Raw genomic sequence first — 27,690 nt, forward strand, 5'->3', positions numbered from 1 at the left:
GACTGGCACCAATGTCATCTTGGTTTTGATTTTAAACTGTAGTTACACAAGATATTAGTGATGGGGGAATGGGTGAAGAGTACATGGACTTCCCTGTACACTTTTAAATATATTATTTTAAAAAGTTCTAATCTATTTAGAGTTGCTACAAAACATTGGTTATATTCCTTACCCAATAGTTTGTAACACCCATTCCCCCACCCCTGTGTTGCCCGCTCCCTCCTCCACACCGATAACCACTAGTTTGTTCTCTGTATCTGAGTTTTCTTTTTGTTACATTCACTAGTTTGCTGTAGTTTTTAGATTACACATATAAGTGATATTGTATAGTATTTATCTTTCTCTGACTTATTTCATTTAGCATAACACCTGATAAGACCAACCATGTTGCAGCAAAAGGCAAGAAAACCTTTTATGACTGAGTAGTATTCCATTTTGTGTGTATGTATAATACATATATATATAACATCTTATCCATTCATCTGTTGATGGACAGAAATTGTTTCTATATCTTAGCAATTGTAAATAATGCTCTGAACATTGGGGTGCATGTATCTTTTCAAATTAGTGTTTGGGGTTTTGGGAGATAAAAATCTAGGAGTGGAATTGCTGAGTCATATGGTAGTTCTGTTTTTCGTTTTTTGAGAACTTGCATGTTTTCCACGGTGGCTGCACCAGTGAACATTCCCACGAACATTGTATAGCTATGGCTTCCTAGGTGGTGCTATGCTATGTGGCACTAGTGATAAAGTGACACAGGAGGCATGGGTTCAATCCCTGGGTCAGGAAGATCCCCTGGAGGAGGGCATGGCAACCCAGTCCCATATTCTTGCAGACAGAGGAGTCTGGCAGGCTACAGTCCATAGGGTTGCAAAGAGTTGAACATGACTGAAGTGACTTAGCACAACAATGTACGAGGATTCCCGTTTTTTAATTTTAATGTAAGTAAGGTTTTAAAACAGTTTTACATATTGCATATTCTCCCTCTCCCCAGAGAGCCTCCCCTACTATTAACATCCTCCACCAGAATGGTACATTTTTATAACTTATGAACCATACGTATACATCATCATCACCCCAAGTCCAGAGTCTGCATTAGGGCTCATACTTGATGTTTTAACATATGCATAATGACAGGTATCCATCATTAGATAATACATTACAGTGTAATACAGAATAGTTTTACTGCTCTGACAATCTTCTGTCAGCCTAGTCATCACTTCCTCCACCTCAACTCCTAGCAACCACAGATCTTTCTACTGTCTATGGAGAATGTCAAGAATGTTACACAGTTGGAATCACAAAATCACACATGGTTTTATAGTTCATTTCTTTTTTAGCACTGAATAATATCCCGTTGTCTCAAATGTACCACAATTTATCCATTCAGGTTTCTATAAGTTTTCAGCCTCTTTGTGTAAATACTAAGGAGCCTGATTGCTGGATCATATGATAAAAGTATGTTTAGCTTTTTAAGCCGTCTTTGCATAATCAATTCTGCATCCCCACTATCAGTTATATCCCGTTATTCCAAATCTTTTCTAGCATTTGGTGTTGACAGTGTTTTACATTTTTCTCATTCTAATAGATCTGTAGTGGTTTCTCATCCTTGTTTTAATTTGAAATTTTAAATATTTTTATGTGCTCATTTTGCCATCTGTCTCCTTTGGTATGGTATCTATTCAGATCTTTTGCCCATTTTTTAAGTCAGGTGGTTTGTTTCCTTTTTAAGAGTTTTAAGAGTTCTTGTGTATTTTAGTTAATGTTTTTCAGGTATATATTTTATACCTATTTTCTTCCATTCTGAAGCTTGTCTTCTCATCCTCTTAATACTGTCTTTTACAAAGTTTTTAATTTTAATGAAGTCAAATTTACCAATTTTCTTTCATGGATTGTGCCTTTGGTATTATATCTAAAAAGATATCAAACTCAAAGTCATCTACATTTTCTGTTTTCTTCTAGTAGTTTTACAATTTTGTGTTTAACATTTAGGACTATGATAAACTTTGAGTGTTTTTGAAGGTTGTAAAATCTGTTTACATTTTTTTGTGTATGTGTATATCCAGCTGTTCCACTACTATTTGTTGAGAAGACGGTCTTTTCTCCATCACATTGCTTTTGCTCCTTTGTCAAGGATCAGTTGACTATATTTGTTGGATCGATTTCTAGGCTTTCTGTTCTTTGCAATGATATATCTGTGTATTTTTTCACCAATGTCATCTATCTTCAGTACTTTAGTTTTATAGTAAGTCTTGAAGTCAAGTAATGTCATTCCTGTAACTGTATTCCTTTCCTTTAGTATTCTGGGTCTTATTCCTCTCCAAATAAACTTTAGAATCAGTTTGTCAACATCCACAAAATAACTTTCTGGAATTTTGATTGGGATTGTGTTGAAGCTACAGATCAAGTTGGGGAGAACTCATGTCTCGACAATATTGAGCCCTCGTATCCATGAACATGGAATCTGTTTTCATTTATTTGTCTTCAGTTTCTTTCATCAGTAAGGAACTTAAACAGTTTTGCAGTTTTCCTCATATAGATCTGGCACATATTTTGTTAAATTTATGTGCATGCTTTGTTAGATTTATACATAAGTATTTTAATTTTGAGGGTACTAAGGTAAATGTTAATTCCTTTTAATTTCAAATTCTGTTGCTAGCATATAGGAAAATTTTTGTCCCATATCACCAAAGGGTGACCTCAGCTGAGGAGAATCTTAATAATCAAGTTGATGGAATGACCCATTCTGTAGATACCAGTCAGCTTTTTTCCCAGTCACCCTGTCATTACCAAATGAGCTAATAAACAGAGTAGCTATGGTGGCAGGGACACAAGCTATTCATGCACTCAGCAACATGGACTTCCACTCACCACGGTCAACATGGCTACAACCGTTGAATGCTCAATATGATAACTGAAATAATCAACACTGTCTGCAGTGTTACCATTTCTCAGGTGATCAGTTACCTGGTGGCAGGTTGATTACACTGAACTACTTTCAACATGGAAGAACTGTATGTTCTTGCTAAAATATACACTTACTCTGGATTATGGATCTGCTTTTCCTGAATTGAATGCTTTTGCCAAAACTATTATCCATGGGCTTGTTGTTGTTTTTTAGTCACTAAGCTGTGTCCAACTCTTTCACGACCCCATGAACTGTAGCACACCAGGCTTCTCTGTCCATGGCATTTCCCAAGCAAGGATACTAGAGTGGGTTTCCATGTCCTCTCCAGGGGATCTTCCCAACCCAGGGATTGAACCCACATCTCCTGCATTGGCAGGTGGATTCTTTACCACTGAGCTATGCCTTATCTATCATTATGGTACTTCATACAGCATTGCTTTTCATCAAGGAACTCATTTCATAACAAATGAAGTGTGGCAATGAGCCAGTGCTTATGGGGTTCACTGGTCTAACAATGTTCTTCACCATACTAAGCAACTGTCTATAATTATGTATGTATGTGTATATGGGGGGAGGGGGCAGTGTTCCCTGATGGTTCAGTGGGTAAAGAATCTGCCTGAAATTCTGGAGCTGCCGGAGATGTGAGTTCGATCCCTGAGTAGGAAAATCCACTGGAGAAGAAAATAGCAACCCACTCATTATTCTTGCCTGAAAAATCCCAAGGACAGAGGAACCTGGTGGGCTATTAAAGTGAAAGTGAAAGCCCACCCCTGGTGAGCTATGATAGCTTCAGTCACTCAGCTCCTCTGTCCATGGAATTCTCAAGGCAAGAATACTGGAGTGGGTAGTCATTCCCTTCTCCAAGGGATATTCCTGACCCAGGGGTCAAACCCAGGTCTCCTGCATTGCAGGCAGATTCTCTACTGTCTGAGCCACAAGGGGAGCCCATGTATATACATGTTCTGTGCTGTGTCAAGTTGCTTCAGTTGTGTCTGACTCTTTGCAACCCTGAGGACTGTAGCCCACCAGTTCATGGGACTCTCCTCTGTCCATGGGATTCTCCAGGCAAAAATATTGGAGTGGGTTACTATGTCCTCCTCCAGGGGATCTTCCCAACCCAGGGATCGAACTCATGTCTCTTATGTCTCCTACATTGGCAGACAGGTTCTTTACCACGAGTGCCGCCTGGGAAGCCCATATATATATACACATATATAAGTCTGTTAATCTTTTGATTAATGTTAGCTATTACATCTTTCACTATCCCTTTACTTTTAACCTATATACGTATTCTTAAATTTCTTGTAGAGAATGTAGTTGGGTCTCTTTTTTGAATCACTGAGTCTTTAATTGAAGTATTTAGACAAGTGACGTTTAAAGTGAGTATATAGACTAATGTCTACCATAGTTGTTACTATTTTCTATTCATTTCCCTTTTTTGTTCCTATCTTCTTCTTCCACTGATTTCTTTTTTTGTGTGTTTTGAATTGGACATTTTATATGATTCCTTTTACTCTTAGCTTATCAATTATACTTTACTTTTTATTTTAGCAATTGCCCTAAAGTTTGCAGTATATATTTACAATAGATACAAGTTCATTTTAAAATAATACTGTACTGCTTTATGGATAGTGAAAGTACTTTATAATAACAAAATATTTCTAATTTCTCCCTCTTCTTCCTTGTATTACTACTGCCATTCATTTCACTGACCCACAGGCTATGCTGCTATCCTATATAATTTCTGGCAATTTGGTGTGGTTAGATACCTATTTCAAAATACAAATTAAACACTGTACCATTTCTAAACATTATTATACCCTGGAACAGAAATTAATGTAGAGAGAATAGAAAACAAATAGCACTTAATAGCATAAAATTTACAATGTCTGATATCTGGGCAATGATACTGTGTCAACAGAAAAATACAATCTATGATAATGAAAAAGTATCCATCAATAGAACTGACCCAGAAATGACACAGAGAACAAAATCAGTGGACAAGGACATTAAATCAGCTATTGTAAATATGCAGATTATCTTCAACTTACAGTGGTTCAATGTACAATTTTTCAACTTTATGATGATGCAAAAGCAATACTAAGCAACAAGAACAAAAGCAATACACATTCAGTAGAAACCATACATCAGAATTTGAATTCTGATCCTTTCCAAGCTAGTAATACGCAGCACAATACTCTCTCACGATGCTGGGCAGCAACAGTGAGCCCCAGCCTCTAGTCAACCACATGATCATGAGGATTAACAACCGATACACTTCCAATCATTCTGTGCCAGTACAAACATTCTGTTTTTCACTGTCAGTATTCAATAAATTACATGAGATATTCAACACTATTATTTAACAGGCTTTGTGTTCAATGATTTTGCCCAATTATAGGCTACTGTAAGTGTTCTGAGCATGTTTAAGGTAGGATAAGCTAAGCTATGCTATGGTTTTTGGTAGGTCAGATGTATTAAATATATTTTTGACTTTGGATATTTTCAATATATGATGGTTTTATTGGAACATAACCCTGTCACAATTCGAGGAAGATCTGTACCTCCTATATTCAAGGAGATGGAGGAAAGCACCAGCATCTTAAGAAGAGAGATGGAAAATATTAAAAAAGACCTAACAAACATCTAGAAGTGAACAATATATGAGATGAAATATACAGTAGATGAGACTAACGTCAGAATTGACAGTGAAAAAGAAGACAGTGCTGAATTCAATTAACCATCCAAAATTAAGCAAAGTAAGAAAAAGACCAAACTCAGTGAACAGAGAATGAGTGATCTGTTGTCCAAGTTCAAGTTATCTAGTAAACATGCAATAGAATTCCGAGAGGAAAGAAATGATGAGACAGAAAAGAATGTTTGAAAAAGTAATGCCAAAAGTCTTTCTAATTTGATGAACATGTAAATCCACAGATGAGAGAAGCTCAACAAACTTCAAGCATAACATGAAGAAAAGTACACCAAAATTTGTCATAATCAAAAGTCATCAAAAAACAATCAGCAAAAAATAGAAATATTAACATATAGGGGAACGAACAACAACAAGCTTCTCTTCAAATTATACAAGCAAGAAGATAGTGGAAGAACATCTGTAAAGGACTGAAAGAAACTGTCAAGCTACAATTCTGTACTTGACAAAATATCATTGAAAAGTGAAGGCAAAAAAAAAAATTTTACAGACACAAAAGCTAAAAGAATCCAAAACTACAAGAGATTTTATAGGAAGTCCTTCCAGAAAAAGGAAAACAATACCAGAAGGAAATCTAGAGCTACGCAGAAATGAAGAGCACTGGAAATGGTAAATATATGGGTAAGGAAAAACAGTTACTGACTCAGTTTATAAATATCTTTAAAAGATAATTGATGACTGGAAACAATCCAAATATTCATCAGCGGGTAAACAAGCAAACTGTGGCATACTCATATAGTGGAATCTCCTCAACAATAAAAAGAAATTAGGTCTGTGGAAACAAGACAACATGGTGGAATCTCAAACTAATCATAGTGAAAGAAGCCAGATAAAATCAAGTGCAATTGTATGACTGCTCTAATATAAAATTCTGTGAAGTGTAAATTAATGTATAGTGACACAGAGTACTCTTGCCTGGAAAATCCATGGACGGAGGAGCCTGGTGGGCTGCAGTCACGGGGTCGCTAGAGTCGGACACGACTGAGCGACTTCACTTTGACTTTTAACTTTCATGCATTGGAGAAGAAAATGGCAACCCACTCCAGTGTTCTTGCCTGGAGAATCCCAGGGATGGTGGAGCCTGATGGGCTGCCATCTATGGGTCGCACAGAGTCGGCCACGACTGAAGCGACTTAGCAGCAGCAGCAACACAAAGTACATTAGTTAAGGGTAGAGGGCCAACAGGGAGAGGCAGCACAGAGGGATTAGAGACAGAAACGAGGACACTAAGCAGAAGTGATGGATATATGTATTATTTTTATTGTGAGACTAAGAACAGATTAGTGGTTGCCAATGTTAAATATGTGTAATATGTCAATTATATCACAACCTGTGCTAAGGAATGTAATTGTCAAATAAGGATCCAAGAATGAGGGGGAACAATGTCTTTTTCAGACATCTAAAAACTAGTTTACAATCTGTAGATTCTTAGCGTACATTTAAAGTTCTAGCCAATGCAGTTAAATAGGGGAAAGATATATTACATATATGTGTTCAAAAAATGCAATAAAAAGTACACTTATAGGGAATAAATTTTTATACCTGAAATCTTAAGAGAATCAATGGGAAACGAATAAAAATAGAGTGAGTATGCAGTGATGTGTCTGTTTACAAATTCATACCCCAAAACTAAACAAAAGTCAGTTTTAAAATTGGGAAAAACTCATTTATAATGCTATTAAAAAGATTAAATATGGAGTAATGAACTTGAATCCATAGGATCTATGTGAAAATGATTTAACCTCCATTAAAGAACATTTAAAGGACTTGTATTAATTGTAAAACATACACTGCTTTCTTCCTTTTGGACAAGAAGATTTGAAATTGGTGTACATTTTATACTTTAGAAATAAATAATTCCACTGAAAATAACTGATTTTTCAGAGGAGTAAAAATTATAATTTTAAAATTCATCTGAAAAGGTATACATATAAGACAGCCAGGACAATTCTGAAAAACAAGAGTCATAAATGAGGTCTAGCCCTACCAGATAGTTAAATACAATATAAAATTACAGTTTAAAACATATATCTACTAATAATCATACCATTTTTGGTACTGATGTATAAAAAGTTCAATCAGTAGAACACAAAATCCAGAAAAAGACCCAAATTCATATATAAATTTTGTCATTGTAAATAAGTGGTTTTAGAGTCAAGTTCTGAAAAAGATCTAGATACATCCAAAACTTGCACATTGTTTTATTTCGTTCATTTGAGTTTGAGTAAATTATTTCTGAACCAGATGCAGAAAAAAAAAAAGTAGCCTTGAAAATAAGGTAGGTCATTCAATAAATGTTAGAATGAGTAACTAGGCCTCTGAAAAATAATCTCCATAAGCCAAAATTAATTCTAGATGATAAAAATATAGAGAAACCATAAAAAGGCTAGAAGAAAACATGAGAAATACATAAAAAAATAAATGAATAAAACTGAGATTAAGAAATATATATATTCTTGGAATAAGGCTTTGCTCAGAAATAGAAACACAGATGTAAAGAACAAGGTTGTGGAATACCAAGAAGGTAAGGGATGGTGAAAGTGAAAGTCGCTCAGTCCAGTCAGACTTTTTACCACCCCGTGGACTGTAGCCTGCCAGGCTCCTCTGTCCACGGGATTCTCCAGACAGTACTGGAGCGGGTAGCTTTCCCTTCTCCAGGGGATCTTCCCAACCCAAGAATCGAACTGCAGTCTCCTGCATTGTAGGTGGATTCCTACCAGCTGAGCTAGGGATGGTAATTGGGTGAACTGGGAGATTGGGACTGACATATACACACTACTGTGTGTAAAACAGAGAGATGTATAATGAGAACCTACAGTATGACACAGAGCTACTCCATTCTCTGTTGTGACCTAAATGGGGGGGAAAAATCTAAAATGAGAAGTTATTATTATATCATATTGTATATGTAACTATTTACTTTGCTATACAGCAGAAACATACAACACTGTAAAGCAACTACACTCCAATAAAAATTAATTTTAAAAAGGCTTTGCTACAGGTGGCATAAAAGTCAATACCCATGTAAAAACAAAAAAAGATTGATAAATTTGATTATATAGAGAAAAAAAGACAAATGACAGTCTGTAATAATTTGACAAATAAGATTAGTTTCTATAATGTGGAAAGTTCTCATACAAGAAAACAAAAAAAGGAAGAAAACACTAGACAAATTTATAAAGGTTAAGTACTGGTACTTCACAGAGGAAGAAATAAGTGTGTTTAAAATAAACAGTGCCATTCAACAGAGGATGAGATGGTTGGATGGCATCACCAACTCAATGGACATGACTTTGAGTAAACTCTGGGAGTTGGTGATGGACAGGAAGGCCTGGTGTACTGCAGTCCATAGGGTCGCAGAGTCAGACACGACTGAGTGACTGAACAGAACTGAAAATAAAAAGGTACCGAAACTCCTTATTAAAGAAGTGAATATTAAAACAGTATTTTTCCTATTACAGCAATAAATATCAAAGAATTGTATGAAGAAAAATTGGGTGAAGATGTTGGGAAACTGAAGTTCTTATATACTGTTGTTGGGGATGTAAATTGGTTATTATTTTTGGAAACCTTTTGCAGTCAAAATCTAAAATATTTATTCTTTTGCCAAGCAATTTCAATTCTGAGAATTCATTCCACAGATATAATCACACATGTGCAAAGAAGTATTACTGTGGTCATTAAAGTTTGCTTTGAAATAGTAAAGACTGAAACCCTAAGATTCATTAATAAGAAAATAGTCAAATTGTTATATAGCCCCCAAAATGGAAACTTTGTCTCTATATAAACAATTAAGTATATCTATGTACTATGGTCTCCAAGGCAAGTGTGAAATGAAAAAAAAAATCAAGGCATGAAATACTGTGAAATGTGCTTCCCCTTCTTTTGAAAAAAAAAAATTATGGAAGGATACTCAAAGAAAATGTTAACGCTCTGTCTAAATAAGAGGTAGTAGAGATGCAGACGGAGAAGGCAATGGCACCCCACTCCAGTACTCTTGCCTGGAAAATCCCATGGATGGAGGAGCCTGGTGGGCTGCAGTCCATGGGGTCGCTAAGAGTCAGGCATGACTGAGCAACTTCACTTTCACTTTTCACTTTCATGCATTGGAGAAGGAAATGGCAACCCACTCCAGCATTCTTGCCTGGAGAATCCCAGGGACAGAGGAGCCTAGTGGGCTGCCGTCGATGGGGTCGCACAGAGTCAGACACAACTGAAGCGACTTAGCAGCAGCAGCAGCAGAGATGCAGATGTAGAGAACACTTGTGGGCACAGTGGGGGAAGGAGAGGGTGGGATGAATTGAAAGAGTAGCACTGACATACATACAGTACCATGTATAAAGTAGAAAGCTAGAGGGAAACAACTATATAGCACAAGGAACTGAGCTCAGTGCTCTATGATGACCTAGAGGGTGGAGATGGGGAGTGTGGAGGAAAGGAGGCTCAAGAAGAGGATATACATATAGTTGACTCATGTTGTTGTACAGCAGAAACCAACACAATATTGTAGAGCAATCATCCTCCAATTAAAATTTTTTAAAAATAAATGGGAGGTTAAACTGAGAGAATTAAGCTAAAATTTTAAAATTAAAAGTTATTTTCAAACAGTAAATTGGAGGTAGAAGCTATAGTATCTACAGAACACTTTTAGAGCATAATATCCATAGTATATACAATAATATGCTGTCTAGGTTGGTCATAGCTTTTCTTCCAAGGAGCGAGTATCTTTTAATTTCATGGCTGCAGTCACCATCTGCAGTATTTTGGAGCCCCCAAAATAAAGACTCTGACTGTTTCCATTGTTTTCCCATCTATTTGCCACGAAATGATGGGAACGGATGCCATGATCTTAGTTTTTTGAATGTTGAGTTTTAAGCCAAATGTTTCACTCTTCTCTTTCACTTTCATCAAGAAGCTCTTTAGTTCTTCACTTTCTGCCATAAGGGTGGTGTCATCTGCGTATCTAAGGTTATTGATATTTCTCCCAGCAATCTTGATTCTAGCTTGTGCTTCATCCAGCCAGAATTTCACATGATGTACTCTGCATATAAATTAAATAAGTATGGTGACAATATATAGCCTTGACCTAGACCGCATATTCAAAAGCAGAGACATTACTTTGCCAACAAAGGTCTGTCTAGTCAAAGCTATGGTTTTTCCAGTGGTCATGTATAGATGTGAGAATTGGACCATAAAGAAAGCTGAGCACCGAAGAACTGATGCTTTTGAACTGTAGTATTGGAGAAGACTCTTGGGAGTCCCTTGGACTGCAAGGAGATTCAACCAGTTCATCCTAAAGGAGATCAGTCATGAATATTCATTGGAAGGACTGATGCTGAACCTGAAGCTCCAATACTTTGGCCACCTGATGCGAAGAACTGACTCATTGGAAAAGACCCTCATGCTTGGAAGGATTGAAGGCAGGAGAAGGGGACAACAGAGGATGAGATAGTTGGGTGGCATCACCAACTTGATGGACATGAGTTTGAATACGCTCCGGGAGCTGGTGATGGACAGGGAATCCTGGCGTGCTGCACTTCATGGGGTTGCAGAGAGTCAGACATGACTAAGCGACTGAACTGAACTGAACTAATACAATAATAAAACTCAATTTTTAAACCAAATAATTTTAACTTAGTATATTAGATTTCCCCCCTCAAAAGGAATAGATTCAAACTATTCATTATAAGTTTTCACATGACTTAGAAAACATTTATTGTATGAACAGTGCATTGTAAAAGGAATATTCAGACACAAAAGCATTGCTGTTTAGTTGCTCAGTTGTGTCTGACTCTGCAATCCCATGGACTGTAGCCCGCCAGGCTCCTCTGTCCATGGGATTCTCTAGGCAAGAATACTGGAGCGGGTTGTCCTTTCCTACTCCAGGGGATCCTCCCCAGCCCAGGGATTAAACCCAGGTCGCTTAAGTCTCCTGCATTGGCAGGTGGGTTCCTCACTGCTAAACCACCAGGGAAGCCCCTGTTAGTCACTCAGTCGTGTCCAACTCATTGCGACCGCATGTATTGATTTGTGTTTTACAAGGAGTTCAGAATATGAAGAACTGACTCACTGAATGTAAATTGCAACAGATATTTCAAAGAAACAAAAACCCCATAAGCTTTTTCAAAATTTAGGTAATTTGTTCATAATAGGAGTGGCGGATAATTTTACCCACATGATTATTATATCTTTGACATCAGTTTTGCAAATTTCAGGAATAAAAACATTTTGTTAAGCAATGAATAATTTAGCAACTCAAGATTTCATCTCTTTGGAGACTGTTTAGACTAACTTTCTTGTTTACCTCAGCGTACACCTGTTGTTGTTTTTCCCCCCCTCTCTTCCCACTCTTAATACACGGCTTGAAGTGAACACTTACTTATACGGTGCAGGGTAAGGTGTCACTTTGCTCCTTCAGCATCGATCAGGATATATTGGCATTTTAATGTCATAATTTTTTTGTTATTTACAGTAATGGTCCAAGATGACAACATAGAAGACTTCTGAACTCAACTCCTCCCTGATACACCAAATCTGTAGCTCTAAATGGAGCAATTTCCTTTGGAAGAAGTCTAGAACTAGCTTATTAATGCCTAAATATTGGATGAATGAGATAACACCCACATGGAACCAGGTCTTGTGAAAGTGAAAGTCGCTCAGGCTTGTCCGACTCTATGCAAGCCCATGGACTATCCAGTCCATGGAATTCTCCAGGCCAGAATACTGGAGTGGGTAGCCTTTCCCTTCTCGAGGGGGTCTTCCCAACCAAGGGACTGAACCCACGTCTCCCACGTAGCAGGCAGATTCTTTACCAGCTGAGTCACAGGGGAAGCCCAAACAGGCCTTGGCATACTCTCAAAAGCCGGGAGCCACTAAGAGCAAAAAGGAGCTCAGACAATCACAAAGAATTGAAAGACCGCCAAGAGCTCAAGCTAGGCTGAATAATAAGGTTCATCTCCTATAAAAGGCCACTCCATCAAGCTTGGGGGAGATGACTATTTTGTCTATTGTGTAGAAACCAACACATAGAGTGTAGGAAAATAAAGAAACAGGAACATAACTGCAACAAGAGGATAAAACTCAAGAAACAGACCATAGTGAAACAGAGATAAGTGACTTAACCTGATAAAGTGTTCAAAATAAGAGAACACCATGCTGAACAAAGTGAGAATTTAAACAAAGAGATAGAAAATATATGAAAGTAGCTCAGATGGTAAAGAATCCACCTGCAATGCAGGAGATCTGAGTTCAATCCCTGAGTGGAAAACTTCCCCTGGAGAAGAGAATGGCTATCCACTCCAGTATTCTTGCCTCAAGAATTCCATGGACAGAGGAGCCTGGCAGGCCTCAGTCCATGGAGCCCCAAGGAGTAGGACACGACTGAGCAACTAACACTTTCACTTTCAAACAGAAATCACAGACCTGAAGAATAGAATAACTTCACAGAAAATTTAATAGAGGCATTCAATGCTAGGCTAGATGGAGCAGAAAAAGGATTAATGAACTCTTAGGACAGGACAGTAGTTTCATGCTCATGCTCATGCTTCAGTCATGTCGGACCCTTTGCAATGCTATGGACTCTAACCCACCAGGCTTCTCTGTCCATGGAATTCTCCAGGCAGGAGTACACGAGTGGGTTGCCATTTCCTTCTCCAGGGGATCTTCTGACCCGGGGATCAAACATACATCTCTTATGTCTCATGCATTGGCAGGCGGCACAGAAGAGAAGTGAACACTTTCAAACCCATTTTACAAGAGCAATACTACCATTACCAAAACCAGAAACGACGCAAGAGAAGAAAACAATAGGCCAATGTCGCTGGCTAATATAGATTCAAAATCTGCAACAAAATACTATCAAACTAAATTCAACAGTACTTTAAGAGGATCTTATCAAGTATAATTTATTCCAGGGATAAAAGGATGGTTTGACATCTGCAAATTAATGTGATATAGCATATTAACAAAATGATGAATAAAAACCATATAATCTTAATAGATGCAGGAAAAGTATCTGACAAAACTCAATATCTCTTTTTAATAAAAATTAACAACAGAGCCTAGAGGGAATGTGCCTAAACATAATGAAGACAATATACTGACAAGGCCGCAACTAACATAATGCTTAGAAGTGAAAAGATTTTCCTCCAAGATCAGGAACAAGAGAAAGATGCCCATTCTCACCACTTTCACTGAATACAGTACTGGAAGTTCTAGCAAGAGCAGTTCCAAGAAAAACACATAGAGGGCATCCAAACAAGGAAGAAGGAAAACGTTCTCTATTTGCAGATGACATCTTTATAGAAAACCACAAAGACTCTACCAAAAACCATTAAAACTAATCAACAAATTTAGCAAAATTTCAAGTATAAAATCAATATGTAAAAGTCAATTGCATTTCTATACAACAAAGATTAGAGAAATTAAGAACACAGTCCCATCTGTAATTGCACTTAAAAGAATAAAGTATTCAGGAATAGATTTTTACCAAGGAGGTAAAAGGTCTGTACACTGAAAATAAAATATTAATGAAAGAAATTGAATAAGACACAAAAAATGGAAATATATTCCATGCCAATGGATTGGAAGAATTAATATTTTGAAATGTCCAATACAGATTTAATGTAACCACCTATGGAAATTCCAATGGTATTTTTCACAGAACTAGAACACAAACTTCTGAAGTTTGTATGGAACTCCAGAAGATTCCCTAATAGTCAAAGCAATCTTGAGAAAAGGACAAAGCTAGAGGCATCACACTTCCTGGTTTCAAAGTTTTATAATAAAGCTATAGCAGTCAAAACAATATGGTATTGGCACAAAAACAAACATATCAATGGCACAGAGAAGAGAACCCAGAAATAAACTCATGCACATATGATTTATGTGCATTTAGGCCAACTGATTTATGACAAAGAAGCCTAAAATATACAATAGGGAAAGTATTCTTTTCAATAAATGGTGCTAGGAAAACTGGACAGTTAAAGAATATAACAACTTCTGTCTTACACCATACAGAAAAGCAACTCAAAATGGATTAAAGACTTGAACTTAAGACCTGAAACCTTAAAACTTCTAGAAGAAAACATAGGCAATATGCTTATTGACATCAGTCCTAGCAATATTTTTTTTTGGATTTTATACCTAAAGCAAAGGCAACAAAACCAAAAATAAACTACAAACTGAAAAAAGCTTCTGTACAAGTGAAACCATCAACAAATGAAATGGAAACCTTCAGGATGGGAGAAAATATCTGTAAATCATGCATCCTCTAAGGGATTACAAAATATATAGAGGTCATACAACTCAATGACAAAAATCAAACAATCTGATTTTAAAAATGGGCAGAGGAACCAAATAGACACTTTTCCAAAGACGACATGGAAATGGCTAACAAGTTCATGAAAAGGGGCCTAACATCACTAATCATTAGAGAAATGCAAATCAAAACCATAATGAGATATCATCCTAAACATGTTAGATAGCTGTCATGCCATTTGCAGCAATATGTGGACCTAGAGATTATGATGCTAAGCAAAGCCAGACAAAGAGAAACATATGATACTACTTCTATGTAGAATGTAAAAAAAAAAAAAAAAAAGATAGAAATGAACTTATTTGCAAAACAGAAACAGACCCATAGAATACAAACAAACTTACAGTTACCTAAGGGGGAAAAGAGGGAGGAGTAAATTGGAAATTAACAGATACACACCACTATATATAAAATAGATAACCACAAAGGACCTACTGTATACCACAGGGAACTGCACTCAATATTTGTAATAACCTATAACAATAAGGAAGGCTGAGCACTGAAAAATTGATGCTTCTGAATTTTGGTGCTGGAGTGGATGCTTGAGAGTCCCTTGGACAGCAAGGAGATCAAACCAGTCAATCTGAAAGGACATCAACCCTGAATACTCATTGGAGGGACTGAAGCTGAAGCTCCAATACTTTGGCCACCTGATGCGAAGAGTTGACTCACTGGAAAAGACCCTAATGCTGGAAAAGATTGAAGGCAAAAGGAGAAGACGGTGGCAGAGGAAGAGATGGGTGGATAGCATCACTGATTAAATGGACATGAACTTGGGCAAACATTGGGAGATCATGAGGGACAGGGAGGCTTGATGTGCTGGGGTCCATGGGGTTGCAACGAGTCTGACACAAAGTAGTGAGTGAACAACAACAACATAAGGGAGAAGAATCTGAAAAATATATGTATATATACACATACATGTACCACTCTGCTGCACACTTGAAACTAACACACCACATTGTAATAAGAACAGCTATTGTCAATTGACAAATACCTGAGAAAAGATGAGAAACAAAAGGCAAAGGAGAAATGGAAAGATTTTTTTCCCTTTTGAATGCAGAGTCCCAAAGAATAGCAAGGAGAGATAAGAAAGCCTTCCTCAGTGATCAATGCAAAGAAATAGAGGAAAACAACAGAATGGGAAAGACTAGCGATATCTTCAAGAAAATTTGAAATACCAAAGGAACATTTCATGCAAAGATGGGCACAATAAAGGACAGAAGTGGTATGGACCTAACAGAGCATAAGAGATTAAGAAGAGGTGGCAAGAATACACAGAAGAACTATACAAAAATGGTCTTAATGACCAACATAACCACGATGGTGTGATCACTCATCTAGAGCTGGACATCCTGGAGTGCAAAGTCAAGTGGGTGGGCCTTAGGAAATAACACTACAAACAAAGCTAGTGGAGGTGATGGAATTCCAGTTGAGCTATTTCCAATCCTAAAAGATGATGCTGTTAAAGTGCTGCACTCAATATGCCAACAAATTTGGAAAACTCAGCAGTGGCCACAGGACTGGAAAAGGTCAGTTTTCATTCCAATCCTAAAGAAAGGCAATGCCAAAGAATGCTCAAATTACCTCACAATTGCACTCAACCCACATGCTAGCAAAGTAATGCTCAAAATTCTCCAAGCTTAGGTGTCAACAGTATGTGTACTGAGAACTTCCGGACGTTCAAGTTGGATTTAGAAAAGGCAGAGGAACTGGAGATCAAATTGCCAACATCCATTGGATCATAGAAAAAGCAGGAGAATTCCAGAAAAACATCTGCTTCATTGACTACACTAAAGCCCTTGACTGTGTGGATCACAACAAACTATGGAAAATTCTTCAAGAGATGGGAATACCAGACCACCTGACCTGCCTCCTGAGAAATCTGTATGCAGGTCAAGAAGTAGCAGTTAGAAGTGGACATGGAACAACACTGGTTCCAAATCAGGAAAGGAGTACGTCAAGGCGGTATATTGTCACCCTGCTTATTTAACTTCTATACAGAGTACATCATGTGAAATGCCCGTCTGGATGTGCACTCTTGGTACACAAATTAGTACAGCCACTATGGAAAACAATTTGGTGGTTCCTCAAAAAATTAAAAATAGAACTACCATATGATCCAGCAATTCCACTTCTAGGTATATATCCAATGTAAATGAAAACAGTCTATTAAGGCATACCTGCATTCCGATGTTTACTTCAGCATTATTCACAATAGCCAAGATAAGGAAACAAGCTAAGTGTCCATCAATACATGAATTGATAAAGCAGAGGTGATACACTCACTCAGAGGAATGTTATTCAGCCACGAGAAAGGTTGAAAGTGTGGTATTCGCCAGAAAAATGGTGGACCGTGTGGTAGATGTGATGTGATGTGAAATAAGCTACAGAGAAGAAGCAAATACTGCATGGCATCACTTTTATGTTGACTACAAAAAAAGAAAAGTCAACTTCAGAACAGACAGTTGAATAGTGGTTGCCAGGGATTGGTGAGTGGGAATAATAGGAGAGGTATATAAAAGCGTATAGACTCTCAGCTGTAAGATAAGGTCAGAGGACCTAATGTAAACAGGATGAGTATTTTTCATAACACTGCAATATATAATTGAAATTTGCTAATAGAACTCTTCTAATAGGATAGAACTTGTATTCTCACCAAAAATAAGTATGTGAGGAGATGGATGTGTTAACTAAATAGATTATGAGGATTTCCCCTAATGTATATGTATACCAGATCTACACAATGTACACTTTAAATATCTTACAATTTTGTATGGAAATTATACTAAAGCTAAAAATTTTTTAAATATATTGCTATTCCAGGTTAAAAAGTGACAAAGCCTAAGGCAGTACTGTCATTAAGAGATAATTTTCTCAAAGACTGGAAATTTGGTCCCAAATAGTTTTTAAACTTTCACTTAAATGAATGCAATAGAAACTAAACTTGAAAAAACAAAAGGGGAATTATTAATAAAGAAGAACCTCTTTGAAACTTTGGATTGCAGAGAGTAAACATGAATGAGTATATAAACATGTAAAAAATCATAGTCATGAAAACTTTGCTATAGAAGAGCCAGATTAAACTGGGAATAAAAATCAAACTAACTTCAAGGGAGGTGTGTGATTTAGTCACTTTGGGTCTTCAGCTTAAAGTTCTTCAGAAAAATGCCCTCAAGTGCTTAAAAACCTCAAAGTGTCAGCACAAAGAGAAAGATGATATTTCCTTATCTGACAGTCAAAAACTGAAATACAGGTAAAAACTATACTCAGTTTTAGTGAGTATAACAGCAGAGATGGTCTACTGTATCAGGTCAGCAGTAGCGCAGCTCATGGCATACAGGCCCCTGCATCATCAGCATCATCTAAAAAGTAACTCAGTTCCAGTATGGCTGGGTATTGTTTTTGGCTGCAAACCTGAGTATAACTCACAGGTTCTCCCTGAGATTGTGAACTGCCTAATATACTTTAATAAATTATTTTCCTACTTAAAATTAATCAAGCAAACATTAAGTCAATTAACCAGCTTGTCCTCCAACCAACTCATTACTTACTAATGAGTAAGAAGGGAGGGAGTGAAAGAAGAGTTTCCTCTTAACTATTAATATAAAAGTAAGCAAAGGTAAAGTTAGGTGAGTTTTCAGGTATTTTAACCAATTGTTTGATATTAGCTATATTTTATATAGTCAATATATATGTAAAAAGCCAGAGTCTTTTTACATTTAAAAAGACTCCTAAAGATCCCGAGCTAAAGTCTTTTTACATTTATTTTCATGAGTTTTAAAATCCAATGCTTATTTTGATTTAGTCTTATGTTCAATATTTATTTCACCAAAGAATCACCCCTGTGGCATAAGCATAATAGTAATTTTCATTTTCTAGGAATTGTATGGTATAGTAAAAAGTTTAACTATACTAGTGTACCAAGTATAAAATTAAATCTTCATTTACGTACTCCTATAAAGCTTTGGCAACGACTATGTTAAAAATAATTTAAACTGGAAACAGTAAGTGATTTTTCAGTAAGTCATTGTTGTACTTTATACAGTGTGTACACCAAATCAAATCTTGATTTAGAGATACAAGAGAATCAGCTAATTTAAAAGAACATTGTAATTTCTTTTTTTTAGACTTGAAAAGCTTTTTGTAAAGTTTCCCATTGGTTTTAATCTGCTTATTGTTCTAAGGTTGAATTTTTTAGAATATTGAATTTTATCTAAATGGCATAGAGCACTATAGCAGAGCTAAAACATTATTGTAATCAGAAAGCAACTGGGAAACAAAAACCATTCTAGTAATATTATGCAGAAAGTGATTTAATACAAGAAACTAGGTGTTTATCAAGTCACTGAAAGATTGGAGACAACCCTAAGCTTGGCCTACAGGTATGACTTTCTGAATAAGGCCATCAACAGATATATCAAGGAAGCAGACAACTTTGCTACTGTTAGAAGACTACTACCAATCAATTGTTGAACTGAAGACCACACTTTTATAAGATCAGGATTCTACTACAACTGCCTCTTGACATACAAAAAGCTTGTGACTGGATGCTGGAATGTTGCTTTCAAAAACAAAGCAAAATCTCCATTGTAGTAACACCAAAGCAGCAGAAAGATTGCTTCCATTTCAAAACCACTTGTCAAACTTTTTGAGCCCTAACCCACCATGCACCATGTAAAAAGGCCACCATGCCATGAGGAAGCCCAAGCCTCCTAACAAAGTCACCACTGACAGTCCCAACTGAGTTCAACTTTTGAGTCATTCTAACCCAGGCATGTGAGTAAAGAAGCCTCCTAAAGATTCCAAGCCCTCAGTCATTCAAGTATTCTTAACTAATGCCCCAGACATCATGGAAATAATATCGCTACCTTGCCTTAGTTTAACTCCTTTCTCTCACAATCTGTAAGCATAATAAAAGGATTGTGGTGCATGCTAAGTTGCTTCAGTCGTATACTCTTTGCAACCATATGGACTGTAGCCTACCAGGCTCCTCTGTCCATGGGATTCTCCAAGCAAGAATACTGGAGTGGTTTGCCATGCCCTCCTCCAGGGGATCTTCCTGACCCAGGGATGAAACCCACGTCTCTTATGTCTCCTACATTGGCAGATGGGTTGGAGTGGTTTGCCATGCCCTTCTCAGGGATCTTCTCAAACCAGGGATTTAATCTGCAGCTCCTGCATTGCAAGTGGACTTTTTACTGCTGAGCCATCAGGGAAGCCCAAAATGATTTTTAGTTTACATTTATTAACATTTGGAATGGTCTGTATGCAAAGAGCTAACTGAAACACATGATGTAGATATAAGATTCAACAAGCATTTCAAAAACATTTTTAAAGACTATAATACTCTATTATGTGATACATCGGAGAAGGCACTGGCGACCCACTCCAGTACTCTTGCCTGGAAAATCCCATGGGCGGAGGAGCCTGGTAGGCTGCAGTCCATGGGGTCACAAAGAGTTGGACACAACTGAGTGACTTCACCTTCACTTTTCACTTTCATGCATTGAAGAAGGAAATGGCAACCCACTCCAGTGTTCTTGCCTGGAGAATCCCAGGGACAGGGGAGCCTGGTGGGCTGCCATCTATGGGGTCACACAGAGTCAGACACGACTGACATGACTTAACAGCAGCAGCATGTGATACATAGCACAATGTACCTATAAGTTTATGCTGAATTGTAAAGGATAGCTGGCTTCCAATTTTTATCTCTTACTAAAACTACAGTGAATAATTATATCAATAGAAGTTTTTGTATTTAGTATCATTAATAGAAATTTTCAGAATGACTATGTCTGGGCTATAACCAAATTTCTTCATAAGTGTTTTATAGTATTCATATCTGTCTTGAATATTTACTGTACTAAGAAAAAAATATTAAGCAAATTTATTATATTAAAAAAAAATTTAAGCTACAAAAAGAAATCCTTTAAGTTAATCAGCCCTATTGAAGACAGAAGAATATGGCCAAAGACTCTGAGTTGCCCTGATATGGTAATGTCAGCCAGACCTCATGAGTCAACCATAAGATGGGGAAAATTGGGCCATACAGGGGGTAGGGAAAAAAACAGACCAGCATGTTGAGTAATCTAATAATTGATACTACCCTATTATAAGCTCAAATGAAACAATGTTCACAAAAAACAGCCACCAAAAGATGGTAATAGATAGGCAGGCACTTTCACTTAGCAAGTCCAAAGAGTCCTGGCTAGGTGAACAAATTTTACTATTTTCAGAGCTCTGCCATGTATTCTTGAACCTAGATGAGTGAGTGTGAAGAGGGCTGTAACTCATCCCAAATTACTCCGAATAAGCCCTAAAACAAGCTTTCACACCTGGGTAGATCCTAACTGATATGCCCGGAGCAGCGTGGCTTATATTTGCAGTTTGTATCCCTAAAGTAATTGCCGTTGGGAGCAGGAGGAGACAGGGACACCAGAGGATGAGATGGCTGGATGGCATCACCGACTCGATGGATGTGAGTCTGAGTGAACTTTGGGAGTTGGTGATGGACAGGGAGGCCTGGCATGCTGCAGTCCATGGGGTCGCAGAGTTGGACATGACTGAGCGACTGAACTGAACTGAACCTACTCTATGTCTTTGTTGGTACCGGCTGTTGCCCTCAGTGTTTTTCCTATTTATAAGACTAGATTCAATAGTGAAGGAGAGGCAGAACTCTTGACTTCTACTTCCCCGTAGCTAACTTATCATGTGATATTTATGCCTTTCTGTCTGATAAATCTGTGTTAATATGGAAGACAACTGGTCCCAAGAGACTAGGAGCTCAATGAATATTACATAAGCTACTCCTAAACCCTCCTAAATACATCATCAAAATTGCTAATCCTTACCAAATATATTAGCTGACCCAATGGCCTAGTTTTTAAGCATACAGACACTAAGTGATAAAAATCTGGATTAGAATCCTGACTCCATGAGTACTGCTTATGTAACATTAGATAATTTTCTGAACATTTTTTGACCTTCATTTTCCTCATCTGCAAAATCAGGATAGAGCACCTACCCTGCATAGTTGTTGTGAAGATTAAATCAGTAATGTATGTAAAATGCCTGGCATTGAAGTATTCAATAAATGTTAACTCATTAAAAAAAAAATAGTAAAACACACTAGTGCATTTAAATGGTGAAACCTAATTCTCATCTTTGCACTAACTACAAGGGGATCCAGAGAATGTATATTTTAAGTTTTCAAATTCCTCAATATAGAAAAGCTGTAATGGAGTGGATACTGAGTGCCAGTTCCCATGTCCAATATGAACATTAAACATGGTTCTGTTTAACTCTGTCCTTTGAATAGCCAAAGAAGCACATTTTATTTTTTATTGTTTAAAATTTTATTTTTTAACTTTACAATATTGTATTGGTTTTGCCATATATCAAAATGAATCCGCCACAGGTATACATGTGTTCCCCATCCTGGACCCTCCTCCCTCCTCCCTCCCCATACCATCCCTCTGGGTCGTCCCAGTGCACCAGCCCCAAGCATCCAGTATCGTGCATCGAACCTGGACTGGCGACTCATTTCATATATGATATTATACATATTTCAATGCCATTCTCCCAGATCATCCCACCCTCTCCCTTTTCCACAGAGTCCAAAAGACTATTCTATACATCAGTGTCTCTTTTGCTGTCCCGTATCCAGCGTTATTGTTACCATCTTTCTAAATTCCATATATATGTGTTAGTATACTGTATTGGTGTTTTTCTTTCTGGCTTACTCTGTATAATAGGCTCGTTTCATCCACCTCATCAGAACTGATTCAAATGTATTCTTTTTAATGGCTGAGTAATACTCCATTGTGTATATGTACCATAGCTTTCTTATCCATTCATCTGCTGATGGACATCTAGGTTGCTTCCATGTCCTGGCTATTATAAACAGTGCTGCGATGAACATTGGGGTACACGTGTCTCTTTCAATTCTGGTTTCCTCAGTGTGTATGCCCAGCAGTGGGATTGCTGGATCATAAGCACATTTTAAAATGTATTCTGAATATTGTTGATCTATGAGATGATGTTTCAAATAATATGTGTTAGCATTGACTATTTTAGTGCAATTATTCCAAATTTTTAAATTCTATCAGAACAGATAAATCCACAGGCTCTAAAATAAACAGTACTATTTGGTCTTAGACTTGAGCAACTTTAGTGGAATAGTTGGAGTTCAAAATGGCAGTAATAATGTCAAAACAAAAATGACAGTAGTAATTTATCTTTGTTCAGTTTACTATATACCAGGAAGTTTCTGGCATATAACATGTTATCACAAAAGCTCCATGAGTTAGATAGTAATAGTCCCAATCAAGAGGAAACTAAACTATGAAGTCTGCAAAAATGTATACAACCAGTAGGTGGTAGAACTGGGATTTGAGCCCAGGCAGTCTGGCTGTAGAGTCAATATCCTTATGTACCATTCTCAACTTTGCAGTAAAATGCTTCTGTTCTATATTTTAAACCCTAAGCACTTGAAGTTCTTCCAAAACTTATATAAACAGGTGTATATTTACATTATGCAAAAGAAAGTCTAGTACTATAACCTATTTTGTACTGCCATTAAATGGTAGAATACATAATGAAAATATAAATTTTAACTATGTTAGTCAGATTTAAAAGATGAATATATTTAATAATTATGAAAAATCTGGCTAGCTATTGAAATTATGACTAAAACAAGGACTTAGCCATCTTTAAATGGTTTAAAAACAAGGAATTCTCCCTCCATTTATTAATCTACACACTTATTCCCTTATATTAAGAATTAATTATGATATTTATGTTGCCTTCTTCCTTTTGGTACAGACCACGTAAATGGACACTGCACAAGTCCCACTTCTCAGAGCTGCAGTTCTGGAAAACGACTTTCCAGTGCTGATGTTTCAAAAATAAATCGCTGGGGTCCTGGAAGACCACCATTTCGAAAAGCACAGTCAGCTGCTTGCATGGAGATTTCTTTGCCAGTTACAACAGAAGGTAGGTTAAACATATGGATTTTTGTGGATACAATTGAAATTTGACATACCACGGGAATTAGGAGCTGAGGGACAAGGGATTGTGGTCACATGTAAAAATATGAAAAGCTGGTTAACTCTAGACAATGAGCAACTGAGAACCTGGTCGGGCTGTAGCCATGAATCCAGATCCATTCCTCACTACACCTCTTTCATCTCTAAAACCAGAATGCTTCTGTTTATGGGTAGGTTTCCATCTCCTCTGTACAAAGTGAGACCTATGTATTAATCTGTTCTGTATACTCCTACTTTCTTTCCATCTCAACAGTAAGCCTCTTGGTATTTCTATCTGTAGACAATTATTTACTGTCTTATAACCTTTGTTTCCTCAACTATTAAGAGAATGTGACCAAGAAAAAGGCAAGACATTAAATTCTAGTTTGCAATCTTATGTTTTAAAAAGAGAGGATTATTTGCTTATTTATGGAATTAGCGTTGGGGACAGGGAATATAAAGTACATGAGTCAGAAGGCCTAGATTAAGAAAGATTAAAAAAAAAAACAAAAAAGGAGGAATCCTGTAACTGCTGCAGGTGGCTCAGTGGTAAAGAAACCACCTGTCAATGCAGGAGACACAGGTTCGATTCCTGGACCAGGAAGATCCCCCTGGAGGAGAATATGGCAATCCACTCCAGTATTCTTGCCAGGAAAATCCCATGGACAGAGAGAAGCCTGGTGGGCTAGAGTCCATGCGGTCACACAGAGTCAGACACGACTGAGCACGCATACAACTTCTGCTACTGCCTTTCTGATAAAAAGCTTTGGGACTAGAAATAGAAAAAATGTAATCTTAGGAATATGCTATGGTAATTCTGTGCTATAAAGTAATTCACCATTTGTGAGTGTGCTCAGTCGCTGAGTCATGTCTGACTTCACAACCCCATGGACTGTAGCCCTCCAAGCTCCTCTGTCCATGGAATTTTCCACGTAAGAATACTAGACTGGGTTGCCATTTCCTCCTCCAGGGGATCTTCCTGACCCTGTCTCTTGCATCTCCTGCATTGGCAAGCGGATTCTTCACCACCGTGTCACCTGGGAAGCCCAATCCACCATTTACCACTCCTCTAAAAATTTGACAGTAATGATCTGTATTATTCAAATTTTAAAAATAAAATTTTTAGGCACTTTCCTGGCAGTCGAATGGTTGAGACCTTGCACTTGCACTGCAGAGGGCATGGAATCTGATTCCTGGTCAGGGAACTAAGATTCCACATATAGAAGTGGCATGGTCAAAAATTTTTTTTTAAATGGAATTTTTAGCTTTTTAACATTCCACCATGTTAAGTCTGGTGGAATCAGACTTAATATCATAAGCATGCATATGATCTTCTCTTTCACAGGTATCTATGAGTAGCAACTTTGAATGTTGATGAACCATGAATGGAAAATTTTTGAAACATTAGCTAGGAATGTAAGGAAAGTGTAAAGGCTGTAAATGAATTAGTAGTTTCAGTCACTGGACTGAGCTGGGGATTTTGAGTTTTAGACATTTCTAACTCTAACGTGTTGATTTGGGGAAAATTACATCTCTATCTCCAAATCTGTAAAATACATAGTTTATATCTGTGTTCCCTCTCAAATCTAAATTCTATTAAAAAGTTATTTTTATAAACTTGCTGAAGGATAGAGAAGGGAAAATTAGGAATACTCTATTTTGGTTTGTAGAAAAAGAATAGTCTGAGGAGCTTTAATATTTAACTTTATTGTATATTATTTTATTATATATTATTATCTCTTTATAAAAATGAGTTATCATTTCCTATCAAAATGGAAAGGAGGGAAGGCAGTAGAAAGAATATGAGGAACTTGTACCCTGGAGTGATGATAAGAACAATACAACTTTCCTATGTCATTTACCTGAGGTGGTGAGTTTCTGCTTGTTGGAGTATACACCATGTGTAAAAGTTGATGAGAAGGAGAACTTGAAGCCACCGGTTTCCTTTTCACTGGACTGAAGCCCTCTCAGAAAGATGACCACACTCTCAGTGGGGTGGTTCTGTGCCAATTTAGTCATTGGCAAAGCCAAAACTGGATTTAGATTCAAGGTAGGCAGCTTGTAACTAGTTCAGGGAGATATCATTTGTTCAATGTTATATAAATAGTTTAATATTTACAACTGAAATTACTTCAAACATAGCAAAATTAAAGGAATGTATTTACCACAGAACATACATGACCCTTCAGGTAAGTAGCCACAATGTTGTCAGTATATGGGAATTGTCAAGAAGTCATTAGGAATACTTTCAGTAATTGAGAGAACGGAGAGAAGCATAATTAAACTGTACTAGAAATTCTTGTAATCTTAACTATTTAGACTAGACATAGTTTTTCTAAATTAGAGAATTTCAACTAACTTGTGAGGTAAGGTAGAGAAAAAAAACAGTGGACTGCAGCTCTGCAGATTCAAGGCTAGTCCCAGCTCTGCCTGAGTTTATGATTTACACTTCTGGGCTTTTCTTCATCAAAATAAGCTGGTGAACTGCATAAGCTGCCTTCCAGATCAGTTAACACAGAATCAAATTCTACTTCTCCCTCATCATTTTGGTTTTCATGCACTAAGTCTGACTTCACTTGTTCTGGAAACACACTAAAACTTAATTTTTTGTTTTTAAATTTCCATAGAAAGTCGAGAAAATTCCTATAATCGTTCTAGGAGCTCTAGCATCTCCAGCATTGACAAAGATTCTAAAGAAGCGATTACAGCGCTGTACTTCATGGAGTCCTTTGCTCGGAAAAATGACTCTACCATCTCCCCTTGTTTGTTTGTTGGAACTAGTCTGGGAATGGTGTTAATCATCTCCCTAAACCTACCTTCAGCAGATGAACAAAGATTTACAGAACCGGTCATGGTCCTGCCAAGTGGTAAGAGTTTTCATTTATTCCTTCACTGCTACTTTTTCAAATTTATATAAATGTTTTGTAAAACATTTAACTTGTTTTGATCTGGAGCAAAGATTTACGTATTCTGGATATTAGAAACTATTGAGAACTTTATAAATCATATACTATCTCAACTATTGCAGTTTACCTTCCTGCATGGCAAAAATTGTCAACCATTTCTATGGTGGTAATCTGTGGAATTCCCAACCTAAACAGTCCCTTGGGAAATAAGTTTCTGAAAAGCATTTAGGACAGCCTTAAGGCAAAAGTTAAAAAATAAAATTAAAAATTAAAAAAAAATTTTAAACTGTACAATATGAATTGAAGCATTTATCTAATGTTCCATGCCAGATCAGAGCCTATGAGTGTTTTACATCATCCCTAAAGAATTCAGATAATTAAACTAGAAGCATTCTGACTTGAGCTGGCTTTCTAAATTCTTTGATAATCTCTTCATCTTGTTTTGAAGCCATGCCTCAAAATTTCTTCCATTTTTATTGTAGTACCTAGAGAATTTGACCCCAGTTATGAGTACTGCTGCTAAAGTATATGTCTAAAGTATATGTCTGCTAAAGTATACGTCTTCCTACTTTTTCCCTCTTGAAGAGACGTGATTCCTTCTGTTACTCCTTTGAGTATTTTAAAATTTATTCTTATCAATAACTTTTACTCTTTTAAATAAAAGTATATATGAAAAACTATCTGAAAACATTTCTAAAGTAAAAATAATTTTATTAATATATAGAATAAGGGATTTCATTTTATTTTTATTTTTTTAATTTTATTTTTAAACTTTACATAATTGTATTAGTTTTGCCAAATATCAAAATGAATCCATCACA

At 36.9% G+C, this 27,690-nt stretch overlaps 1 protein-coding gene across 3 annotated transcripts in view; it reads left to right on the forward strand.

The window, feature by feature from the left end:
- STXBP5L (syntaxin binding protein 5L) overlaps positions 1-27,690 on the forward strand; it is a 338,367-nt gene that overhangs the window by 282,969 nt on the left and 27,708 nt on the right. For all 3 annotated transcript variants that reach the window (XM_070369985.1, XM_070369991.1, XM_070369994.1), the window contains 2 exons: positions 23,761-23,931; positions 26,591-26,830. In XM_070369985.1, coding sequence (XP_070226086.1) covers positions 23,761-23,931; positions 26,591-26,830 — 411 coding nt within the window. The remainder of the gene's footprint in view (positions 1-23,760; positions 23,932-26,590; positions 26,831-27,690) is intronic.

Source organism: Bos mutus, chromosome 1 (assembly GCF_027580195.1).
Source record: "Bos mutus isolate GX-2022 chromosome 1, NWIPB_WYAK_1.1, whole genome shotgun sequence".
Lineage (NCBI taxonomy): Eukaryota > Metazoa > Chordata > Mammalia > Artiodactyla > Bovidae > Bos > Bos mutus.